At 48.1% G+C, this 19,825-nt stretch overlaps 1 protein-coding gene across 9 annotated transcripts in view; it reads left to right on the forward strand.

The window, feature by feature from the left end:
• The window catches only part of mib1 (MIB E3 ubiquitin protein ligase 1), a 60,189-nt gene extending 46,305 nt beyond the window's left edge, over positions 1–13,884 (forward strand). For 3 of the 9 annotated variants that reach the window (XM_062529957.1, XM_062529950.1, XM_062529964.1), the window contains 11 exons: positions 516–648; positions 2,057–2,143; positions 3,072–3,230; positions 5,413–5,594; positions 5,800–5,989; positions 6,401–6,479; positions 7,384–7,533; positions 9,872–9,943; positions 10,169–10,222; positions 10,966–11,066; positions 11,580–13,884. In XM_062529957.1, the coding sequence (XP_062385941.1) occupies positions 516–648; positions 2,057–2,143; positions 3,072–3,230; positions 5,413–5,594; positions 5,800–5,989; positions 6,401–6,479; positions 7,384–7,533; positions 9,872–9,943; positions 10,169–10,222; positions 10,966–11,066; positions 11,580–11,720 (1,348 nt within the window). In that variant the 3' untranslated portion in view covers positions 11,721–13,884. The remainder of the gene's footprint in view (positions 1–515; positions 649–2,056; positions 2,144–3,071; positions 3,231–5,412; positions 5,595–5,799; positions 5,990–6,400; positions 6,480–7,383; positions 7,534–9,871; positions 9,944–10,168; positions 10,223–10,965; positions 11,067–11,579) is intronic. The other 6 variants (XM_062529982.1, XM_062529991.1, XM_062529973.1 and 3 more) reach the window with 5 other exon arrangements.
• The last annotated feature ends 5,941 nt before the right edge of the window (positions 13,885–19,825 follow it).

Below are 19,825 nucleotides of genomic sequence, written 5' to 3' on the forward strand. Positions count from 1 at the left end.
TGTGTGTGTGTGTGTGTGTGTGTGTGTGTGTGTGTGTGTGTGTGTGTGTGTGTGTGTGTGTGTGTGCTCCTACAGAGCCTCAGCCCCTGGTTGCCGCCTGCACGCTGTCCCCTGCGCAGGCATCCCCGTCTCGTTGTTTCTCTTATCGTGGTTTCCTGCGGCTCCGTCCCCTCCCCGTGACCTTCATGAACCTTCAGCGGGCTCTCGATAAGCAGCGCCCGCGTTGGCGTATTAGCATTCCCCCAGCAAGGAACAGGCGTCCTGATGATAGGCGCATTATGCATAGGATACCATAACTGCAGCAGTGAGATGCATGTCAATGGTTACCTCTCCCTCATCGTTCACCTGTGCCGGGATAAGGAGGACTTGCAACGTTTAAGCAATTACACAGCCCTATTGTTAAGTGACGTCACCTTACAAGTGCAATAACCACACTCTCTCTTTTTTTTCCTTCTCTCCCTCCCTCCCTCCCTCCCTTTATCTCTCTCTCCTCTCCCCTCCCTCTCTCCTCTCAGTGCCATGCGTGTTCTGCTGTCCAAGCTCCCCAGGCCCTGGATCGTGGACGAGAAGAAGGACGACGGCTACACGGCACTGCATCTGGCGGCGCTCAACAACCATGTGGAGGTGGCCGAACTCCTGGTGCACCAGGTAATAACTGTTGCCCCCTCCTAAAAAAATCTAAGTACACCCACTGACCGCTAGCACATGTCTTCAAGTGACAAGAGAAAACAGAGGCTCACATGCAGGTGTGTTCAGTCAGATGTGGTGTGTTCATTCAGGGGTAGATGCGTTTTACATGCAGCTAGCTCGAATGTCCTGTCAAAATCTCAACGTGATGAGCTTATGTCTCTTCTCTAGGTGATGATATCCAGCGGGCTGTAGTAAATAGGAAATGCCAGGCTGAGGAGGCTACGGTAGATAAAAACTCATTAGTGAGTAGAAACCGTGACTGTTTAGTTCACTTTATGACCACCAGAGACAGCTAAATGGAAACTAATATGTTACGTGATATAATGGTGTCATTTTGGAAAATGGTGTGTTTTTTATTTGCTGCAAAATTAAACTAGGGGCGCTGAAGCTCATTAGATGCACTGACGTGTCTAAACAAACCTGAGTCCAGTGGGGTTGTTTAGGGGGAGGAGGGGAGGGGGGGGGTCTAGATGGTAGACAGCCGGTAGCGGGCAGCGGAGACTCGTTAGGTCCTCCTCATCAGCCGTCTCTGTGATAGCCACAGCTGGAGCGTTGCCCTCGGCTCTAGCTCCTGCGCGGCGTGCCGCACCGACCCCCAGCCTCGTTCACCAGGGGCCCCCGTGCGGCGATGGGCCGCGGCAGGGAGGCGCTAGCTAGCGTTGGCGTGCAAAGCCGTTACTGCGGCATTCCAGCAGCTGAGTGAGGACACCACCCTTCGAGGTGCCACGGCTGTGTGGGGGACCAGCTCGCTCGTGCCCGGGGCTCAAGGCCCGTCAGAAAATCCAGGGCTGGAGCCGGTTTAACCCAGTCTGCAGTGGCGCAGGAGCCCCGAGCTCTGTGGTGCGTCGCGCTCGGTGTGTCTCCCAGAGAACATCTGAATATAAACGACCTGCGCCGAGTAAAATGCACACAAGCCTCTTCAGAGCAGCCTGCAGGATATGTCATTCCTGTAATGGAATGCACGCTGTAGTCAAATGTTGTTGGAGTTTTTTTTTTCCATTTTTTTTTGGGGGGGGGGGGGAGGTAGCAGGGGGGAAATGAAAATTGGATTTCTTTTCCCCGTTGAATCTGTCCGGGAAACAAATGTGAGTCCTGCTGATGCTGAAAGCCCACACGCTCACTGTAACGGCACACTTGCAAATGGAAAAGCAAAGGGAGGAGGCAGCATGCTTCTTACCAGTCTGACAGGGGTGTTCATTACTTGAGTGGGTTAAACTGTGTTTGGGCTTTCACATTAGTAACGGTCGTCTGCGAGCGCACAGCGCTGTGCTGCGCCGTGCTGTTTGTGTACACACAAGCCCGCGGCTCCACCGGAGGTGACGGAAGTCCACGCTGTAATGCCTGTCCCCGTGCCTCCTCTCCGCAGGGAAGTGCCAGCCTTGACGTCCAGAATGTCAACCAGCAGACCGCGCTGCACCTCGCAGTGGAGCGCCAACACACCCAGATCGTCCGGGTAAGTGTCTTCCTCCTCATCTTCCTCCTCCTCCTCCTCATCTTCCTCCTCCCCTTACTCTTTTTGTTCTCCACTTGGTTGACTCCTTACTCCCTTCCACTCCTCCCTCCCTCCCTCCCTCCCTCCATCCGGTAACGCTACATTTGGATACTTACTTACCCCTGCTGATCCCCGACCATCTGTACAAGTCTGTACAGGTGAAGTGCTGTCCTTCCTGCACCACTCTTTTGGCCTTAATCTCCAGCCCATCTGACGCGTCCCCTCTCCTCCCGTTATCTCTGTCCCGTCTCCCCCTGCCCTCCCTGCTCACCTGCCTGTGGTACTCGGAGTGGCGTGTGTGTGTGTGCGTGTGTGTTTGTGCGCCTGTGTGCGTGTTTGTGTGCGTGTGTGTGTGTGTGTGCGTGTGTGTGTGTGTGTGTGTGTGTGTGTGTGTGTGTGCACGTGTGTTTGTGTACGTGTGTGTTGGGGGTGAGCGTTAAGATGGTGGGCCCGCTGCGGCAGGCCGAGCCCTTCAGTGCTGATTGATGGAGCGCTGAGGAGGAGCTCAGGGATGGGACAGAGCAGGGGGGCTGACTGTGTGGGCGGAATAAGGAAGTCCTGGGGAAGGCCTGTTGAGCTGCCATCTTGTGGACACTCGTGGGACTACAGCATAGCTCCTCACACAAAGCCAGGAAGTTTTTTGTGGCTCTTTTAAAAGGCTCTTAAAATGCAGTTTCCTAAAAAAAAAAATTGCAGGGAGTGAGATGACCTTTTTTTTTGTTATGACGGTGATCAATGCTTGTGATCATTAACATTATTTCTCTAAATGTTTTTGTCTATGAAAAGAGGTAGGCTGGCCTAAATGTCATGTGATGGTGTTCAGAAGACGTCATGGTACCTAAGAGTGTTTGTTCACTGTGCGCCTTTGCGCTGTTCTCCACCTCCACAGCTCCTGGTGCGCGCGGAGGCCAAGCTGGACGTGCAGGACAAGGACGGGGACACGCCGCTGCACGAGGCGCTGCGCCACCACACGCTCTCCCAGCTGCGGCAGCTGCAGGACATGCAGGACGTCAGCAAGGTGGAACCCTGGGAGCCCTCCAAGAACACGGTACGGCACGGCACGGACGCCGCTCACACACACACACACACCGTCACCGTCACGCATCGTCACGCACCGTGATAACCATCACAAACCAGCGCGCACTTACACGCATACAAGCGACTTAGAGATGCATTGGTCTGAGTGTCTTACAGCATAGTGGAGGTGTGCTTTTTCATCAGTTTATGCTGCTCACATGGTATTGAACCTCGGACATACAGTAGGTGTGTTGAACATCTTGGTCTACCAGTTAGAGCTCCGAAAGCTTATACTGCTGAGTAGGTTTCACTGAGATTGGGGGTGTTATGAACGTCTGAACCTCAAAGCGAAGCATGCGGCTCCGAAAAGCAGAGACTGTTTTTCTGGGCTCTGGAGTGTGTTGTGTAGAAAGTAATAGCGACCTGCAAAATGGGAAAGTATACAGGATTTTGCCCAGTCAGGCCAAATCTCTCTCTCTCTCCTGCGCTCTCTCTCTCTCTCTCTCTCTCTCTCTCTCTCTCTCTCTCTCTCTCTCTCTCTCTCTCTCCCTCTCTCTCTCTCTCTCTCTCTCTCTCTCTCTCTCTCTCTCTCCCCCCACAAGTTACTGGAGTTTATACTCCATAGCTGTCAGGACATGCTGTGGTGCTGTATCTCTCCCAGCTAACGGTGACAGATTGGGTCTTGGTCTGTGCATGGTGTTCCTCAGTCGCTTGAGTAAGCTGCCCAATGAGGCCTTTCAGACAGACACAAGGCTTTACAGTGTAGCGCCTCCACAGCTGTCTGCCTAAGCACATGCTCACTAAACAAGCCCTGCACAGGTAGGAGTCCTCCGCCGAAATCGGACAAAGCCTTAGTGTGTCTGTCTGTGTAACTATGTGTGAGTGAGTTTGTGTGTGTTTTGGGATTGTGTACGTCTGCGTACACGTGTGTGTGTGTGTGTGTTTGTCTCTGTGTAAGTTCTTGTGAGTGTATGAGTTTGTGTGTACTGGTATGTATGTGTGTGTGTGTGTGTGTGTGTGTGTGTGTATAGTCACCAAGGCCTTCCCGTGGGCGGGTGGGGAGGTGTCCTCTGTCACCAGGGGAGGACCGCACGGCGGCAGACAGGCCCTAATTGAGACATCAGCTGTGCGTTTGCTCTGCCGTCGCGCGCTTACAAGATGAGAATTGCATTACCCGGCTCAACGGGTCCATCAGCCCAGACGGAGGGCGCTCCGAGAGGGAGAGGGAACGCGGCGCCGGGAGGAAGCGCGGCGGACGGAGCGCAATCAGGGAAATGAACCCAATTGTGCCCATCCACTCACATGGAATTTCACACGGCTCATATTGAAAGTTTATGGGCTACACACACACACCAATACACAGAGAGAAATCCACACATATACTTCGGAGCAGGAGCTTAGCTGTAAGCCTTTTGTGTCGGTGGGAGTTTCTTGGCGTGCTGTATTATATACATCATGGTATCTGTCCAGCATTAGTACCCTGACATTGGGGCTGCTGTGACACCTCCAGCACCCCCCCCCCCCCTCCCCCCTCCAGTGAGATCCACTCCCCGCCTCCCACCATCACACCCCCAACTTTGGACCTGTCGCTGACAAATCACCCCCCTTCCCTCCGCTCCGCTCCACACCGTGCTGTGCCTGTGGTGCTGCCCGTACGTCGGCCCATCCCTGGGCGCTGGTCTCGGGCCTGCCGTTCCGCATCGCCACTATTCGATCGTGTCGAGACCGGCGCTGGCGTGCTGACCTGGGACCAGCCGAACGCTCATCATCCTCCCCCAATGGCCGCTGTAAATCAGTGCGTGCCTGACAGGAGGCTGCTCCCAGGCCAGGCGCCTGTCATTTATTACCGCAGACAGAGTGACAAATCTCTCCTGTATCACGCTATCACCCTATTATCACAGGCGCGATGGGGAGGGGAGTGGGGGGGGGGGCTGAGGTGGAGGCCAGCTATCCATTTAAAAGACTTCCAGACAGGGAATTTGTATGCTGAAATATCTAATAATAATCTGTCACGGCACTTCAACTAGCGTGCAGAATCCATTATTTCACATTCAGGGCTATAGACTGGCTCGACGTGCTTTATATGGATATGCCATTCTATGGAAGGGGAGAGGAGAGTGTGCTTACACATCTAATGAGTATGTTTGTGTGTGTGTGTGTGTGTGTGTGTGTCTGTGTGTGTGCATATGTGCGTGCTCTTGCCTCCATCACAGTTAATCATGGGCCTGGGGACCCAGGGGGCTGAGAAGAAGAGTGCCGCCTCCATTGCGTGCTTCCTGGCGGCCAACGGCGCCGACCTCACCATCCGCAACAAGAAGGGCCAGTCGCCCCTGGACCTCTGCCCGGACCCCAGCCTGTGCAAAGCCCTGGCCAAGTGCCACAAGGAGAAAACGAGGTGCGCTCACCAGCACCAGGCCATGCCATGGAAAACGCATGCATGGACTCAAATGCCTTGATTTATATCTGCTGTATGCATGTTGTTGTGTAACCCTCTCACACACACTTTCTCTCTGTTTCTCTCTGTCGGTCTCTCTCTTTCTCTCTCTCTCTCTCTTTCTTTCTCTCTCTTTCTCAATCCCCATCCCGTGTCCCCTCTGCAGTGGTCAGGTCGGTTCTCGCAGCCCGTCTCTGAACAGTAACAACGAGACGCTGGAGGAGTGCATGGTGTGCTCGGACATGAAGAGGGACACCCTGTTTGGGCCCTGCGGCCACATCGCCACCTGCTCCCTCTGCTCGCCCCGCGTCAAGAAGTGTCTCATCTGCAAGGACCAGGTCCAGTCCAGGACTAAGGTACGGCACCGCGGCACATTGCTGCGCGTGGATGTGTGGTGAACCAGCAGTTTATACCCGGATCAAGGCTCTCACTCAGATTACATTCTGATGATGGGACAGTTTTAGAATTAAGGAATATACTGGAATAGTAATCCTCTCGGATTGGGCCGATGCACAAATATTCTTAATCGTTTGAAGAATATTTTGGACACTGATGAGGATTCTGACGATAGCCACAAGTGTCAGTCACAGTCACAGCATGCTATTCTGTTACCATGCCAATGAATGTGTTTGTCAGTTGATCTAATCCGATCTGGGTCGGGAAAATAAGTAGCCTAGAAACACGTTGTGCCATTCGCATCAGTGTGTGTGTGTGTGTGTGTGTGTGTGTGTGTATGTGTGTGTGTGTATGTGTGTATGTATCCCCAGATCGAGGAGTGCGTGGTATGCTCTGATAAGAAGGCAGCCGTTCTCTTCCAGCCCTGCGGACACATGTGCGCCTGTGAGAGTAAGTAATCATGCCTAATAGTCTCTCACACACACACACACAGCACTTTGAGTGATAAAGAGTGGAGGTGTCCACCTTGTCAGTTGCAGCAGGAATTGGGGATAGCTCACTCAAGTCCCTCTTGTACGGATCAATGTCTGTTATGCTTTAATATTTACACTTATCTTGTGGACCTACAGTACAATCATTTCTTTTAGGGTTTTAGCAAAAGTACACATTAGCTGACATGGCCGACGTGCCGTCTATTCTAATCCGTCATTGAGTATGTTTACATGGACACTAATATTCCGATATTAACCCGATTAAGACAATAGATCCATAAATCCGATCTATGAATAATTTGAATAAGACACTACCAAACTACTAAAGCACTGCCAGTAGTCCTTTCTAATTGCCTTAACCTGAATAAAATCATATTAGGAATAAGCAATAATCGAAGTAAGGCATGCGTAGTATTCCAATCTTATTCGTATTATTGAGGTATGTTGTAGACATCTACCGTATAAACCTTAGTCACATTATAATGAAGGTCCATTTAACAGGCTGTGCTGACGGCAAATATGAATGCTGATGCAGTCCACGATTCGGTTTTGCAAGTTAATATTGGAGTTCAACATCCAATCATCTTATAGCCCTCGCAGAATTAGATTGGAAAAAAAGAGGAAAAAAAGAAATGTGAATGAGATTAGAATCGTGGACAGTACATTTAACCACGAAATCACATGATTAGTTGAACTTTTAGACCATTCTGTGCGGAGATATGGATCTCTGCCCATTTATTTAAATAAGTAACCTGATCTGGTTTCGGGTAAAGTAGCTGCCTGGGGGCATCATCTAGATGATTGCGGAGGGACAAAACTTTGGCCTAACCACTGTTTGTTTTTGTTGTTGTTTCTTTTTGCAGACTGTGCCATTCTCATGAAGAAGTGTGTACAGTGTCGCACGGTTGTGGAGCGGCGCACTCCTTTCGTCATGTGTTGCGGAGGGAAAGGTATGGAGGATGCCACTACTGATGATGATGATGATGATGATGATGATGATGATGAGGACCTTAGTGAGTGAAGCTTCCACACGTTCCCTTTTAATTCTTTCTCTATCTATCTCTCTTTGCTCTTTTCTTTATTTTACCTCCGCTTACCCTCTATAGTGTTTGAACCTTCCCATTTGTCTCTGGATTGTGTGTATTTTTGTGCCTCTTTTGTGTTGTGTGTGTGCCTTATGCTTTAGTTCCCATCCCCTATGGCTGTGTTATTTTCTGAATGTGTTTCCAGACCAGGTCACACCTTAAACCCCTCCTTGGGCCTTTAGGGAGAACCAAAAATATGGGATCAATTAGTTCAGTCACATTGGAGCATTCTGGCCAAGAGTTCTGGAATGTCATGGAACATTTCCAACTCATAACATGTAACTTGATTACGTTATATTTTTTTGTTTGTTTTTGAACTCATTCTAAAAGTACACAGAGTAGCAGGTCCCAAAAAGTGTTATTTTTTTAAATTGGGCTCATTATTTAATTGTTTTTGTTCTTTATCTTGGCTCTGGATCGAGACCAGTGCCTCTTGTGTCTCCTGCTCCAGCAGGATTAAAGCATCTGCCTCCCTGCCCTCCATCTTGCTGTCCTGGAGCTGATAGGGTTGAGATGGGTTTGAGGCCTCAGTGGTCTTTTGATGTGTTCTTTGTCTGTTTCTTTTTTTCTTTTTCTTTTTTTTTTCTTTTTACTGTTTTTAGTGTTTAATGATTATGAATGACGTTTTTTGGATCATTCCTCCATCCAGCTTTTTTCAATTGTTCCGTATTAAGTTCTCGTTGTGTTGGTTCTTTTATCATCCGTTCGTTCCGTAGCCATGGAGAACATTTCCCATGGTCCCCGTCTGTTGGTTTGATTTGAGTTAAAAGGGAAACTGGTGCAAGTTCACTTCTTAAAGAGATTAATCTGCGAAGGGATCTGTTTCTGTGTAGCCAAGTGCACAAGTCAAACACATCTATCCGTGTATACACTCAAACAGTACCACTGAGAAAACACACAGCCACACACGCACAAAGTCTCTTTCTCACATACACACACACAGGCACACACGCGCACAAACACTCACACACTCATATATACACGTGCACACATAGTCTAAGCAATAGTGGAATGCTGCTTATCCACCAATTCCATCCCTCCAAGAGGCTTCAGTACTAAATCACACACACACACACACAAACACACACACACACACACACACACACAGCACTAATGGTGATACCCCCCCTCCTCCCTCAAGCCCTACGAGCAGGGATAAGCAGAGGCCTTTTTTCCGTCCCCTCACACCCATGCGCGTCATCATGGTCTGTGTCTGGCACTCCAGGGGCAGGGGGAGAGAGAGGGAGAAACACCATAGAAGGGCTTCTTCTCCCCCGCATAAGTCACGGTGCCGTATGGCAGCGCAGTGCACGGCAGCAGCAGCAGCAGCGGCAGCAGCCTGTCTGCACGGCCACTGTGTGCACTCTCACATTCCCACACTCCTGCCCTCAGAGCAGATCCCATTCAGTGCACAGGACTCTAGCGGCAGATAAGGACTTAAACGCTCCACGTGGCCCACAAACCCTAAATAGCCACGCCAGAGGGGAGGTCAGCCCCACACACACCCACGCACACACACACACACACACACACACACACACACACACACGCACGCACGCTCACTCGGGACCAGCAGCAGGTCACCTTTTTTTTTTTTTTTTGCCCCCCGTTCCTGCCGAGGCGTCTCACGTCTCACGTGATGTCCTCCATTACTGCCTGCGCCCCATGCCAGCGCTACATGACCTTGCTGTATGCTTTAATCATGCCACCTACTTTTATGTAGGGCTTCGTGCTGCCCACCACAGTGGCATGGCCTGTGCCGGACTTGTAGATACAGGTTGTGTAGTACATTGTGCGGTAGTTGGTAGCAGTTATGTATTAAGCCGATATATAATTTGGCACACACTTAGGCTCTTTAGCTGTGTCTCCTATTCCTCTTCCTTCTCCTAAATGTAGTCGCTGGACCATTGTCTGCCTTGATGATAGATGCCTGTAGTGAAAGTGAAAGAATATCTTCTTTTTTTTTACCCTCAAAACTTGCCAACTGCCCACCGAGGTCAGACAACACATTCAAATAATATCAAAACAGCCCCACCAGCGAATATCCTCTCGTCTCTCCCTACCCCCCCACCCCCTTAACTCTCAGTCCCTCTCTGAGCTGCTGTGATTAGCTTGTCGCTCGGGCCATTTTCCTCTCCTTTGCTCTACTCCTCCTCCTTCTTGCCGCCACTCCTCTGCTCCCTGTGAGGAGCCCAAACTGTGGCTGAGCCTCAGGAGGTGCTGGCGGCCTTTGCTTGACGTAACACTGTGACTGGTTGCTTCTCAGCAGGGGGCTCTAACTCAGTGGCAGGGGGTTCGCAGGAGCTTCTCCAGCCCAACAATCTGGCGCTAAGTTGGTGTAAGTATTTGATCAACCCCCCAACCCCCCCCCCAACCCCTCTCTGACTGGGTCAGCCCGTTTGGCCCCAGAGGCCCTTTGAATGCCACCTCCTTCACCACCATACAAATATATACACACACACACACGCACACACACACACACACACACACACACACACACGCTCACACTCACTAAGATACAAAGGTTTTTGTCAATTCTAACCACATTTCCACTGTAACTCAGTGGCAGGAGGTTCGCAGGAGCTTCTCCAGCCCAACAATCTGGCGCTAAGTTGGTGTAAGTATTTTATCAACCCCCCAACCCCCCCAACCCCTCTCTGACTGGGCCAGCCCATTTGGCCCCAGAGGCCCTTTGAATGCCACCACCTCCTTCACCATACAAATATACACGCACACACACACTCACTAAAATACAAAGCTTCTTGTCAATACTAACCACATTTCTACTGTGACTTAGTAGTACATTACAGTAGAGTATCTGTGTGTCCCTGAGAATTTTAAAGCACATCCTTGCTTGATTAATGTCTGTCATAATTACCATGAATTACTTAAAAAAAAAAAAAAAAAAAAAAAAAAAAAAAAGCTGTCCTGCTCTACTTTGAATCCACCTTAAAGGGAAACTAAACATCTCAAAAGAGATGTCTTGATGATTGAATGTGAATATCATAGTGATCTTGATCACCAGTGGAGAACAACTGCTGTTGCTTTATCTGTGTGTTGTGTTCGCCCCGTGCATCAGACCCCTGCTGTAACCATGGAACCAGGTGGTTTCCCATCCCATTGGCCGGTGTGCTTGTATAAAGCTCTTAGCAGTAGATTTGCCTGAGCTCATCTTGTTATAGAGGGGTGCGGGCTCAGGCTGTGCAGACCGGGCCAAGCCAGGGTCCTCCGACGGCTTACTCCCCTGGAGGTCTGTCGGGGAGTGCTGTCCCATGATGCACCTTGCACATCTGTCTCTGATTGGTTGAGGAGTAATGAGGCACGCTCTCTCTACTCTCCCCCCTCCCTCCCACTCCACAGCCAGCGGCAACATCCCGGGTCTCCAAAGGGATAAGGACAACACTAACGTCAACGCTGACGTGCAGAAACTCCAGCAGCAGCTGCAGGACATCAAGGAGCAGGTGAGCGGGAGCAGCTCAGAGACGAGACAGAGACGGGACTCGCTCGTATATGGACTAACTGGAATTCTGTATGTTGGGATACAGTGGTACTGTACATAGGGACACCACCGTCTGTTCCCTGTGACACTGAGGCAACTTTTGCCTCAAAAAGATATATTGATCATACTGCTTTTATTCCCATTGAGAAAAAAAATAACCATACATACTGTACCATGTAGAAGACACTGGAGTATTTACTGCAGGGCTGTGCAGAACGTTTACAAAATCACTGGATAAAGTGTGGTTAATCATCAGGAAATGATGGTATTAGCAAGAGGGATGTGCTAGCTGCTTAGGCACGTAGTGTACAGAACCATTGAGTCCCCAGGCTATGCTTATTACTCATAGTACCATAGCATGTACTTGATGTGGTTCAGGAAATGGAGTGAGTTGAAAGTGGCTATGTATCGGTTATAGATTCGGTTCTGCTGGGCTATCGAAGTCGAACTAAGAGTTTGTTTTCTCTTCCCGCAGACCATGTGTCCGGTGTGTCTGGACCGGCTAAAGAACATGATCTTCATGTGCGGCCACGGCACCTGCCAGCTGTGCGGAGACCGCATGAGCGAGTGTCCCATCTGTCGCAAGGCCATCGAGCGCCGCATCTTGCTCTACTAGAGCCCCAGGCTTCGTCCTTCAGGCCTCTTCTTCACCGCTCGTCAACCAACCAGCCAGCCAGCTAGCCAGCCAGCCAGCCAGCCAGCCGCTTCTCTCATGCACACAGCGCTCCTGTGTCTGCAAGACTTCCCCCCCACCTCTCCCACTAAGCTGTCAGTCATCAGTGTTAACGGTGTAGACTTGTCCTGGTTTGTCTACTTTGGCAAAAAAAAAAAAAAACACCCCACCTTATCCTTGTCTGTGAATCAGCTGAACAGTTCTCTTTAGCAACACCACCCCCATACATTTGTACACAGAACAGACACTGTCGCCCCGTTTGTCCGCCAGGCTTGGTCTCCGAGGGTCGGTCAGTATGGATAGACTTTGTTGAGACCGTAAGCACTAGTGGCGGATACGGTTGTGTTTCAAAGGGGTTCCACTGAGTCCTCCTTCCTTGTAAGTGTCACTGCATATGTGAGCATGCAGTTAACCCCCTCCCCCCCCCGACCCTCGCGTTGCTACAAAGCTCTGTGTTGTCCTCTTGCTACTTGTTCTTTTTTTACAATAATGTAATCTGATGCAAGCCTAGCTGTAGAGGATGCTGCTCGATGTGGATCTCGTGATGTTCTGGCCCGTATAGCAGAGCTCGGTCTCCACACGAAGCCTACTATCACGCTAGACGCTTACGTGTTATAACTTGCCTCAGTCCTTTCGGGGGCCATTTTTTAGTGTACCGCTAGTCGCATTTCAAGTTTTTCTCCGGTCCTGACTGGACGCGCTTTCGAGTCGAGTTCCATCGGCTTCTTGAGTCCTGTAGTAAAACCCCCCCAAGAAGTTGAGGCTAGAGTCCTGTCTTGTCGCAATCCCGACAGGTGGCGCAAAGCTCGCTCACACTGTCCACTGTGGAGGGGGGAGGTGGCTGCAGGGAGGCCCATTACGTCTCACATGTAGTATTGGTCTCAGTGAATCTCACACAAGCCTTGAGTATTGCTGTAACACCTCATCACCCCCTCTGCCCCACCACTGATGCAAAATTGTGCTGTTACATGTGTGTTCATGTTGAATAAGGCTTGGAACTGGATTGTTTTCGGTTAAGCATGTATTCTCACCCCCCCCCCCCCCCTACCATCACGTTACAGGTCTATGGACAATGAGGTTATGAAGCTATTCGTGATTTTTTATTTTTTCCCCCCCCTTCTAAATGTTTGCTAATGACCATAGAGGATTCTGTGCCATTGCTTCCAAAAAGAACACTACAACACCCTTGGGGATAAGGTGCTTGTTTACCTTTTTTTTTCTTTTTTTTTAAATACCATTTTATTTAAGTGCATCGTCATGAAAAACAGAGATGAAATGAGCTAGAGAGTACAATCTAATATAAAGCCAAGACTTCAAAGCCTCTACTTTAGTAGTGATAGAATAAATTATTTTATATTGTTACCAAGATATAGAATGAGGGGTATTTCAGATTGTCTAAAGGGGGTAGCTTTTTTTCCTCTCCAAAGCAGTCATCCTCATTGGGAAAAAAAAAATATGAAAAGGAGGAAACGTTAATGGGATTTTGAGGAACATCACTTTTTTTTAGTTCTGTAGTATTTTCTAGACTATATTCAGCCTAATACAAGTTAAACTGAACTAATTACTATCTCAAGTCAAGTGTCCTGTTCTTCAACCATGTTTATTATTAGGAAAAGAGGTTGCCAGCGAATTGGCTTGAGTGTGAGAGTGTGTGCAGGTGCGTTTGGTCAGTCCTGTGTCTGAAAGCAGCATTTCAGATCTGACCGCCTCTTGCAAGTCAGAAGACCTTGATGTGTTTCAACAGCCATTTGTGGCTGTCAATGCAAAGGTCCTGTTTTAAAAAGAATTATGAAAAAAGTAGCTTCATACTTTGCCTTTTTAACCAATTTTTTATCTTTTTTTCAACGATCATATTGACATTTGAAGCTAGATGCACTAACGTACTTTAATGGTAGTATTGTACCGTGTTACAGTAAAGGCCGATTTTGTACTTTATTTCTGTTTGTAACACTCTCCTGGTTTCAACAAATTCACTACTCTCTCTTCTTTGGCATGAATGTTTGTGTTGTATGCGGTTCAGCCTGTATCATTAAATGCTGTCACTCCGTATTGTTTAGTGCTTTTAAATGAAATGCATCGCTGAATAAAGGTCTAAAGGAACACTTTATGTAGGTGCTTATTCCTTGACTGCCACGGTTCATCAGGGGAGGCTTCAACTGCGACAATGGCTTACTGCAGTCATGGCCTTCTAAGGACTCTCTGTCCTCTCTCTCTTCCTCTGTCAATCCCTCACTCATGCATATACTGACACACACACACACACACACACACACACACACACACACACACACACACACACACAAACTTGAGATGAGTGTCCAATTTAAACGAGCAAATAAAAACTGCCGACGTAGTCGCTCCAGACAGTAAGTAGAGTGTAGAGCTCCATCTGTCCAGAGGGGGGCCACATTATCCCTAATGATGCTATGCATTCTCCCCGAGCGGGAGCCGTGACAGCCGCCCGCATCTGATGCATGTTCCCAGCCTTGAGAGAGGCTGCGAGTAGAAAGCATTCCTATCAGACTCGTCCGCGGCCCGTCTCATTCATAATCTTAATGGCTCTTAGCTTCCCTCGAACGAGCCAATCCCCTGCTCCCTCTGGCTCGCCCCTCCGCCGTGTTTACACTAGCCCGTGCAAAGCTGAGCCTCGCTCTCAAAGTGCCCCCCCCCCCCCCCCCCCCCCCCCCAACCCCTTTGCTACGGCTTTCAATGTGCTGGAACGAGATTCGCTGAGCAGGCGCCGAACGTAACATTATCTCACTGTTGTCAGCTCGAGTTGGCGCTCGGTGGATATTACGGGGCCCGCGGTGATGCCGTATCGCTCGGTTCATTACTGGTTCAACTCTTGTGTATGAAAGCGCTGTTAAGCCCAAGGCTGAGTGGTCCTTGAGGGGAGACATGGAATCAATCAAATTCCTGGACTCTTTTATGGCACTTCAGAAATCTCTTCAATTAACTCAGGCTTCTGAGGGGTCCTTATGAAAGGTGGGCGTTGAGAGGGGGGAGGGCAAACATTTTTACGCTTTTTACTTTAGTGCTTTTTTAAAAAAAAAAGCAAGAACAGCCTGTGTCTTGCAACAGCTTCTGATAAGGCAGTTGCTTTTTACTTTTGTTTAATGCAGTTGGGTCCTACGGAGATAGACAAGCTGGATGGTGTTGTAGTTGAAACTAGTTTAATGCATCCTTTTGGCTTTTCGACTGTCACATGAATGTTGCTGCTCTTGTTTTGAAAAAAGCAAAAAAAAAAAAAAAAAAGGCCCTTTATCTCATCAGCAGATAAGTCCAGTTGGCCATCCTGATTCCTGGCCACCAGCACAGACAGACAATCCAGTGTCATTCATGGCGTGTGTGTGTGTGTGTGTGTGTGTGTGTGTGTGTGGCCACAGATCCCAAGTCAATCTGTCTGTGTTATGACTATCCAAAAGCATTCTGGAGCAGACCAAAGGAAATGAGAGCTGAAGATGACTTCATGAGAGATGAGGCAGAAATGTAGGTGGTGATGTCACCACCAGGTGGCAATGTGCCCCTTAATAATGTCTTCAATCCCAACTTACGTTATTAAAGTTTAAATAGTGTGCTGATGGTTTATGGTGTGTGTGTGTGTGGTGTGCTCTGATTTATAGAACAAATAACTTGGCTACTGTAGTGCGCTGTTATGATAAGTTTAAGACCCAAAAAGCAGTTGAAACTTCAAACATTCTTGGATGTAGATTCAGTTCAGTAATGAATCATTTAAGACACCCCCCCCCCCGCCCCCCCCCCCCCCCCCACACACACACACACACACACACACACACACACAGAACTCCTTATGACGGGGCTGCCTGCTTCTTCTGAGCAATGGAGACGCGCTGTGTGAACTCCAGTCTGAAGGGTCAGGTGGAGAAGTGGAGCTGCCCCGTTGGAGGTATTGATCCCCACGCGGTCTGAAGGTCCTCGCACGTCAGTGCGCTGCGCCGCCGAGGCGGCCTGTTTACTGCTTGGCTGTTTATTGCAGGCCCGGGCAAAGGCCGCCATGTCTGGACAGACACTCCTTGGTCCACCGGAGACTCAGGGGCCCCAGTAGCACAGCCCTCTGAGCGTGGCCCCACCCGCACTGTTAAGCAATAAAGTGGTTATATTCCCTCGGTGTCTGTGTGCGTGCACGTGTGTGTGTGTGTGTGCGTCTTCTGTGCCCCTCTGTCCCTGTCCCTGTCCCTGTTGGCGCCCTGGGTCCTGACACTTCAATTACTTTATTGATATTGATTGGTCCAAAAGGTCTGTCTCCACCTTCCTCCCAGGTGGGGGAAAAAGAAACAAAAAGCTTGGTTGTGAGCACCATTCTCGCTCGCTCTTGTGTGTGTGTGTGTGTGTGAGAGAGAAAAAACATGTGTGTGTACATGGGTTGGAGGCTGTAGGGCAAACAAGTGGTAATGCCTACCCGCACCAGCTGGCTTCAAAAAAAAAAAAGGAAAAAAAAGAGACATGCACTGGAGATGGGTTTGAACGACGGCTCGAGTTTACAGTAGACCCGGCCAGGTGCTGGCGCTGCTCTGTCTGAGGATGGGCCATAACAGTTCCGCCTTACTGTCCAGTGAGTCTATCGAGTCTCCAGTCAGTGCAGAGTATGCAATGGGTTTCCCCCATTGACTATGGCTGACATCTGCCACAGACAGGAGACAATCTGGTGTGTACTGTAGGGCGAAAAGCTACTACTGCACTCCCTTAGGACAGGTGGGGCTACAACTACACTAACTCCATGCGTTGACCACATCATTATCGCCTTTGGGGGCCGAAATGGACCTTGTAGATAGATAGATAGATAGATACTTTATTAATCCCCAAGGGGAAATTCAAGGTCCTTAATACTTCGCATAATAACACTAGGATTATTATTCATCTTTCCTCCAAGTAGTCCAACCGAGTTATTAAGTATCTTGTGAGAAGAGAGATGAATTGGCTTTGGGCTCATCAGGCGTAGTCATCATTATGCTGTGTGAAGCACTGTACCCCGGAAATAAGTTTTTTCCCAAAAGCACCACAAATTGATACTTCTCCGCCAGATTGACTAAGCAAACACTGTGAGCTGTAAGAACACTCTTGATAATTGCACTGCCATTGGCCTAGTTTGTGTTAGTTCCATACTGATTAATATTCGCCAGAGGAGAGAATGATCACTGCTGATTATTTCAATTGCCTCAAAAGCCTTGCTCTGGAGGAAATATTAGTCTTCTGTGCATTTTTGCAAACTTTTTTTTCTGGAGTCATAGAGATTACATTTTAGAAACTGAATGAGTCAAGAACAATTTCAGTCTTGGGCAAACAACTTCAGATCCAGTTATTTGGAATGAGTTTGATTCAGTGTAGCCTATCTGTAAGTATGTGCAAAGAGGAACAAATTCATTAGTGTGTTATATTTTCGCACAGAAACATAAGCACCATTAGGAAGAAAATGCATACATAATCCTGTCAGATGGCCATTTTGGCCATATTTCAGTTTTGTAACTCTATTCTTAGCTGTGTTATGCAGGCTTGTTATGATTTTCTGTATTAACTACCTATGGAAGTTCATGGTTTATCTCATATAGTTGACTGATATGTTATCTTTTGCAACATACATTATAGGACAATCAACAACAATAATAATTAAAAAAAATAGACAAACACTGTCATCACCGATTAACTAATCAAAACAGACCTATATCAAGGGCCAAATACTGGGTTAGATTACAGTAATGTAATTGCAGACAGCTGTGGAGAGGCCAAAGATCACGCGTTGCTGAGGCTAAACATTTCATTTGGACACAGTGGTCGGATGCTACCAATGCTCCTGGACACCCAGTAGCAAGTGAGGTTTCAATATTTTAAGGTTTGGGAATGGATGCCTAGACCGTGGTGTTGGGTGATGTTTGCATTACTGTACTATCAGATGTTTTGGGAAGTTAAATGCAAAAGGTTTTATATTTCATTTGGTATATTGTCCTTTCGGTGTAGTGCCCTATATTGGGCACTATTTCGGTGGTCGTTATTGTGCCACCTAGTGGTTGAATTACATAAACCTTCTTGGACTGATCTTAAAAATGGTCAGTGTTTTTTGTTGTTTTTTTGTCCAGGGCACAGTAATATCGGGGATCATTGTTTATTTGTCACCCTACAAAAACACTGTATAATTGTAAATATAAAATAATTCATTTCTCATTCCATGACAAACAAAAACAAAACAAAACAAAAACAGCAACTTTACCTTTAAAGTATGATCCTAAGAGCAAGTGTCATTTTGCCATTATGTTCTTGTGTTTTACTTTGATGAGCCTTCATCTCCTGTTTGGTGTCCTCATCGACAGATGTTTTTTTTACTATTTTTATTTATATATGATTACAATTGACATCATCAAACAAACAAACAAACAAACATATACCAAACATAATTTGATTCAAAGAGATACTGATTCTAACCCATAGTATAACATATCCAAATGTAGTATGTTTTAGACCAACAAATATGTTGAATTAGATTAAAACAAACCGATGCATCTCAGTAATAAAGAGATACAGTATAGAGTTGCTGTACAATGAGGGGCCTCTATACCTTCCATGCTGGGCCCCAAATGTAGTGCAGCTATAAATGGCCGCCCAGACATGTTTACGGGGCTCCTGCTGGGCCTGTCAGGAGGTTAATAGCCTGTGCAAGTGGACGAGCTGAAGATCGCCCCGGCTCAGCCACTCCATCACTGGCCTTATCAATGGAGAATGATTGCAGCGGAACGCTATAGTGGCTCGAGCCTGCAGGCCACATTTACAGTGCAAATGTTATCGTTCCAATGACACTTTAAACAGCCTTTATCAATATTTAGTCATTCAAGGTTTATGAGGCTTGATAAAAAAAAAAAAAAAATAGAAAAGCCACTTGCTGATTGGGGTCACAGTGACAGAACGCTCGGTGAAGCTCCGGTGCCAACGCTGAGCTCGGCCTCCTCAAGACCAAACAGCTCACGTGAGGAAGGGCGGCGGGGGTGGGGGGGGGGGGGGGGGGGGGGTGTTGGGGGAGGAAAGAGATCCCTCATCAAAAAGTATTGACCTCACAGCAGGCAGAGTGCTGAGTGGAGCGTGCTGAGAGGAGAGAGAGAAAAAAGGCCCTTATCATTCTATTATCTTTAAACCAGCGGGTTATCATAATTGCTTTCTTAATAATTCTATAAACCCCAGGCTAACACAACCTTTGCTTGGGCAGTAAACCAGCGGAGGAGCTTTTTCTTTGATAGATAGGGAGATCTGCTGAAGAGGAGCGTGGTGCAGAAACACTAGTCAGCACAACAGCTCTTTGCATCAGGGCCACACTCTGTGTTGCTGTGTTCTGCCCTCTCCTTTGGCCCACATGTCATGAGGCAGGTATATACGGGATGGCAGAAGGGACCATAAAGAGAATGAATACTGAGACTGTATACAGTATTCTGAGAATTCCTCGCGCGACCTTTGGCTCATCACTGATTAGGAGGCCCTTATTAGCCCCTGAGGTTTAATGATATACGGCTGATATGCACATGTGGCCGCTGCCAGTTATTACCACAATGCTATTTATTACCTGTAAGTTCGCATAGGAGGGTCAACCTATTCAGTTACAAACTCCTCAAATATGCTGTTTGGAGATATGGTACTGTAGGTATGTTGATATATGACATTCTTTTTTTCTTAGAATTTGAAAGATGAAAAAGTAAAAAAGTTAAATACATTTTTAAAAATTGTTGCCTAGCCAAAACTAGTTTGCTTTGTCACAGTGATAGATGGTTCACCCAATAAATACCAATGAATATTGTGCCATGTGACTTTGACCGCTTATTGTTTTGCGCAAAGCTTTCTTTCATCATTCAATCAATTCAGCCTGGCACCGCCTACATCACCTGATCCCCATGTTGCAGATGCCAGAAGTGGGCTCGTCACCCATGAGTCTGTGCAACTCTCAGATGTTAACTCTCATCCTCCTGACCACATGGACTGACCCTCATGCTGAGGGAGCCAGCGGCTCTCACTGCCCTCGGCCCGTCTCTGCAGGGCCGTCCTGGGAGCAGGTG

The sequence above is a fragment of the Sardina pilchardus genome, chromosome 2 (genome assembly GCF_963854185.1).
Source record: "Sardina pilchardus chromosome 2, fSarPil1.1, whole genome shotgun sequence".
In the NCBI taxonomy this organism is placed as follows: Eukaryota; Metazoa; Chordata; class Actinopteri; order Clupeiformes; family Clupeidae; genus Sardina; species Sardina pilchardus.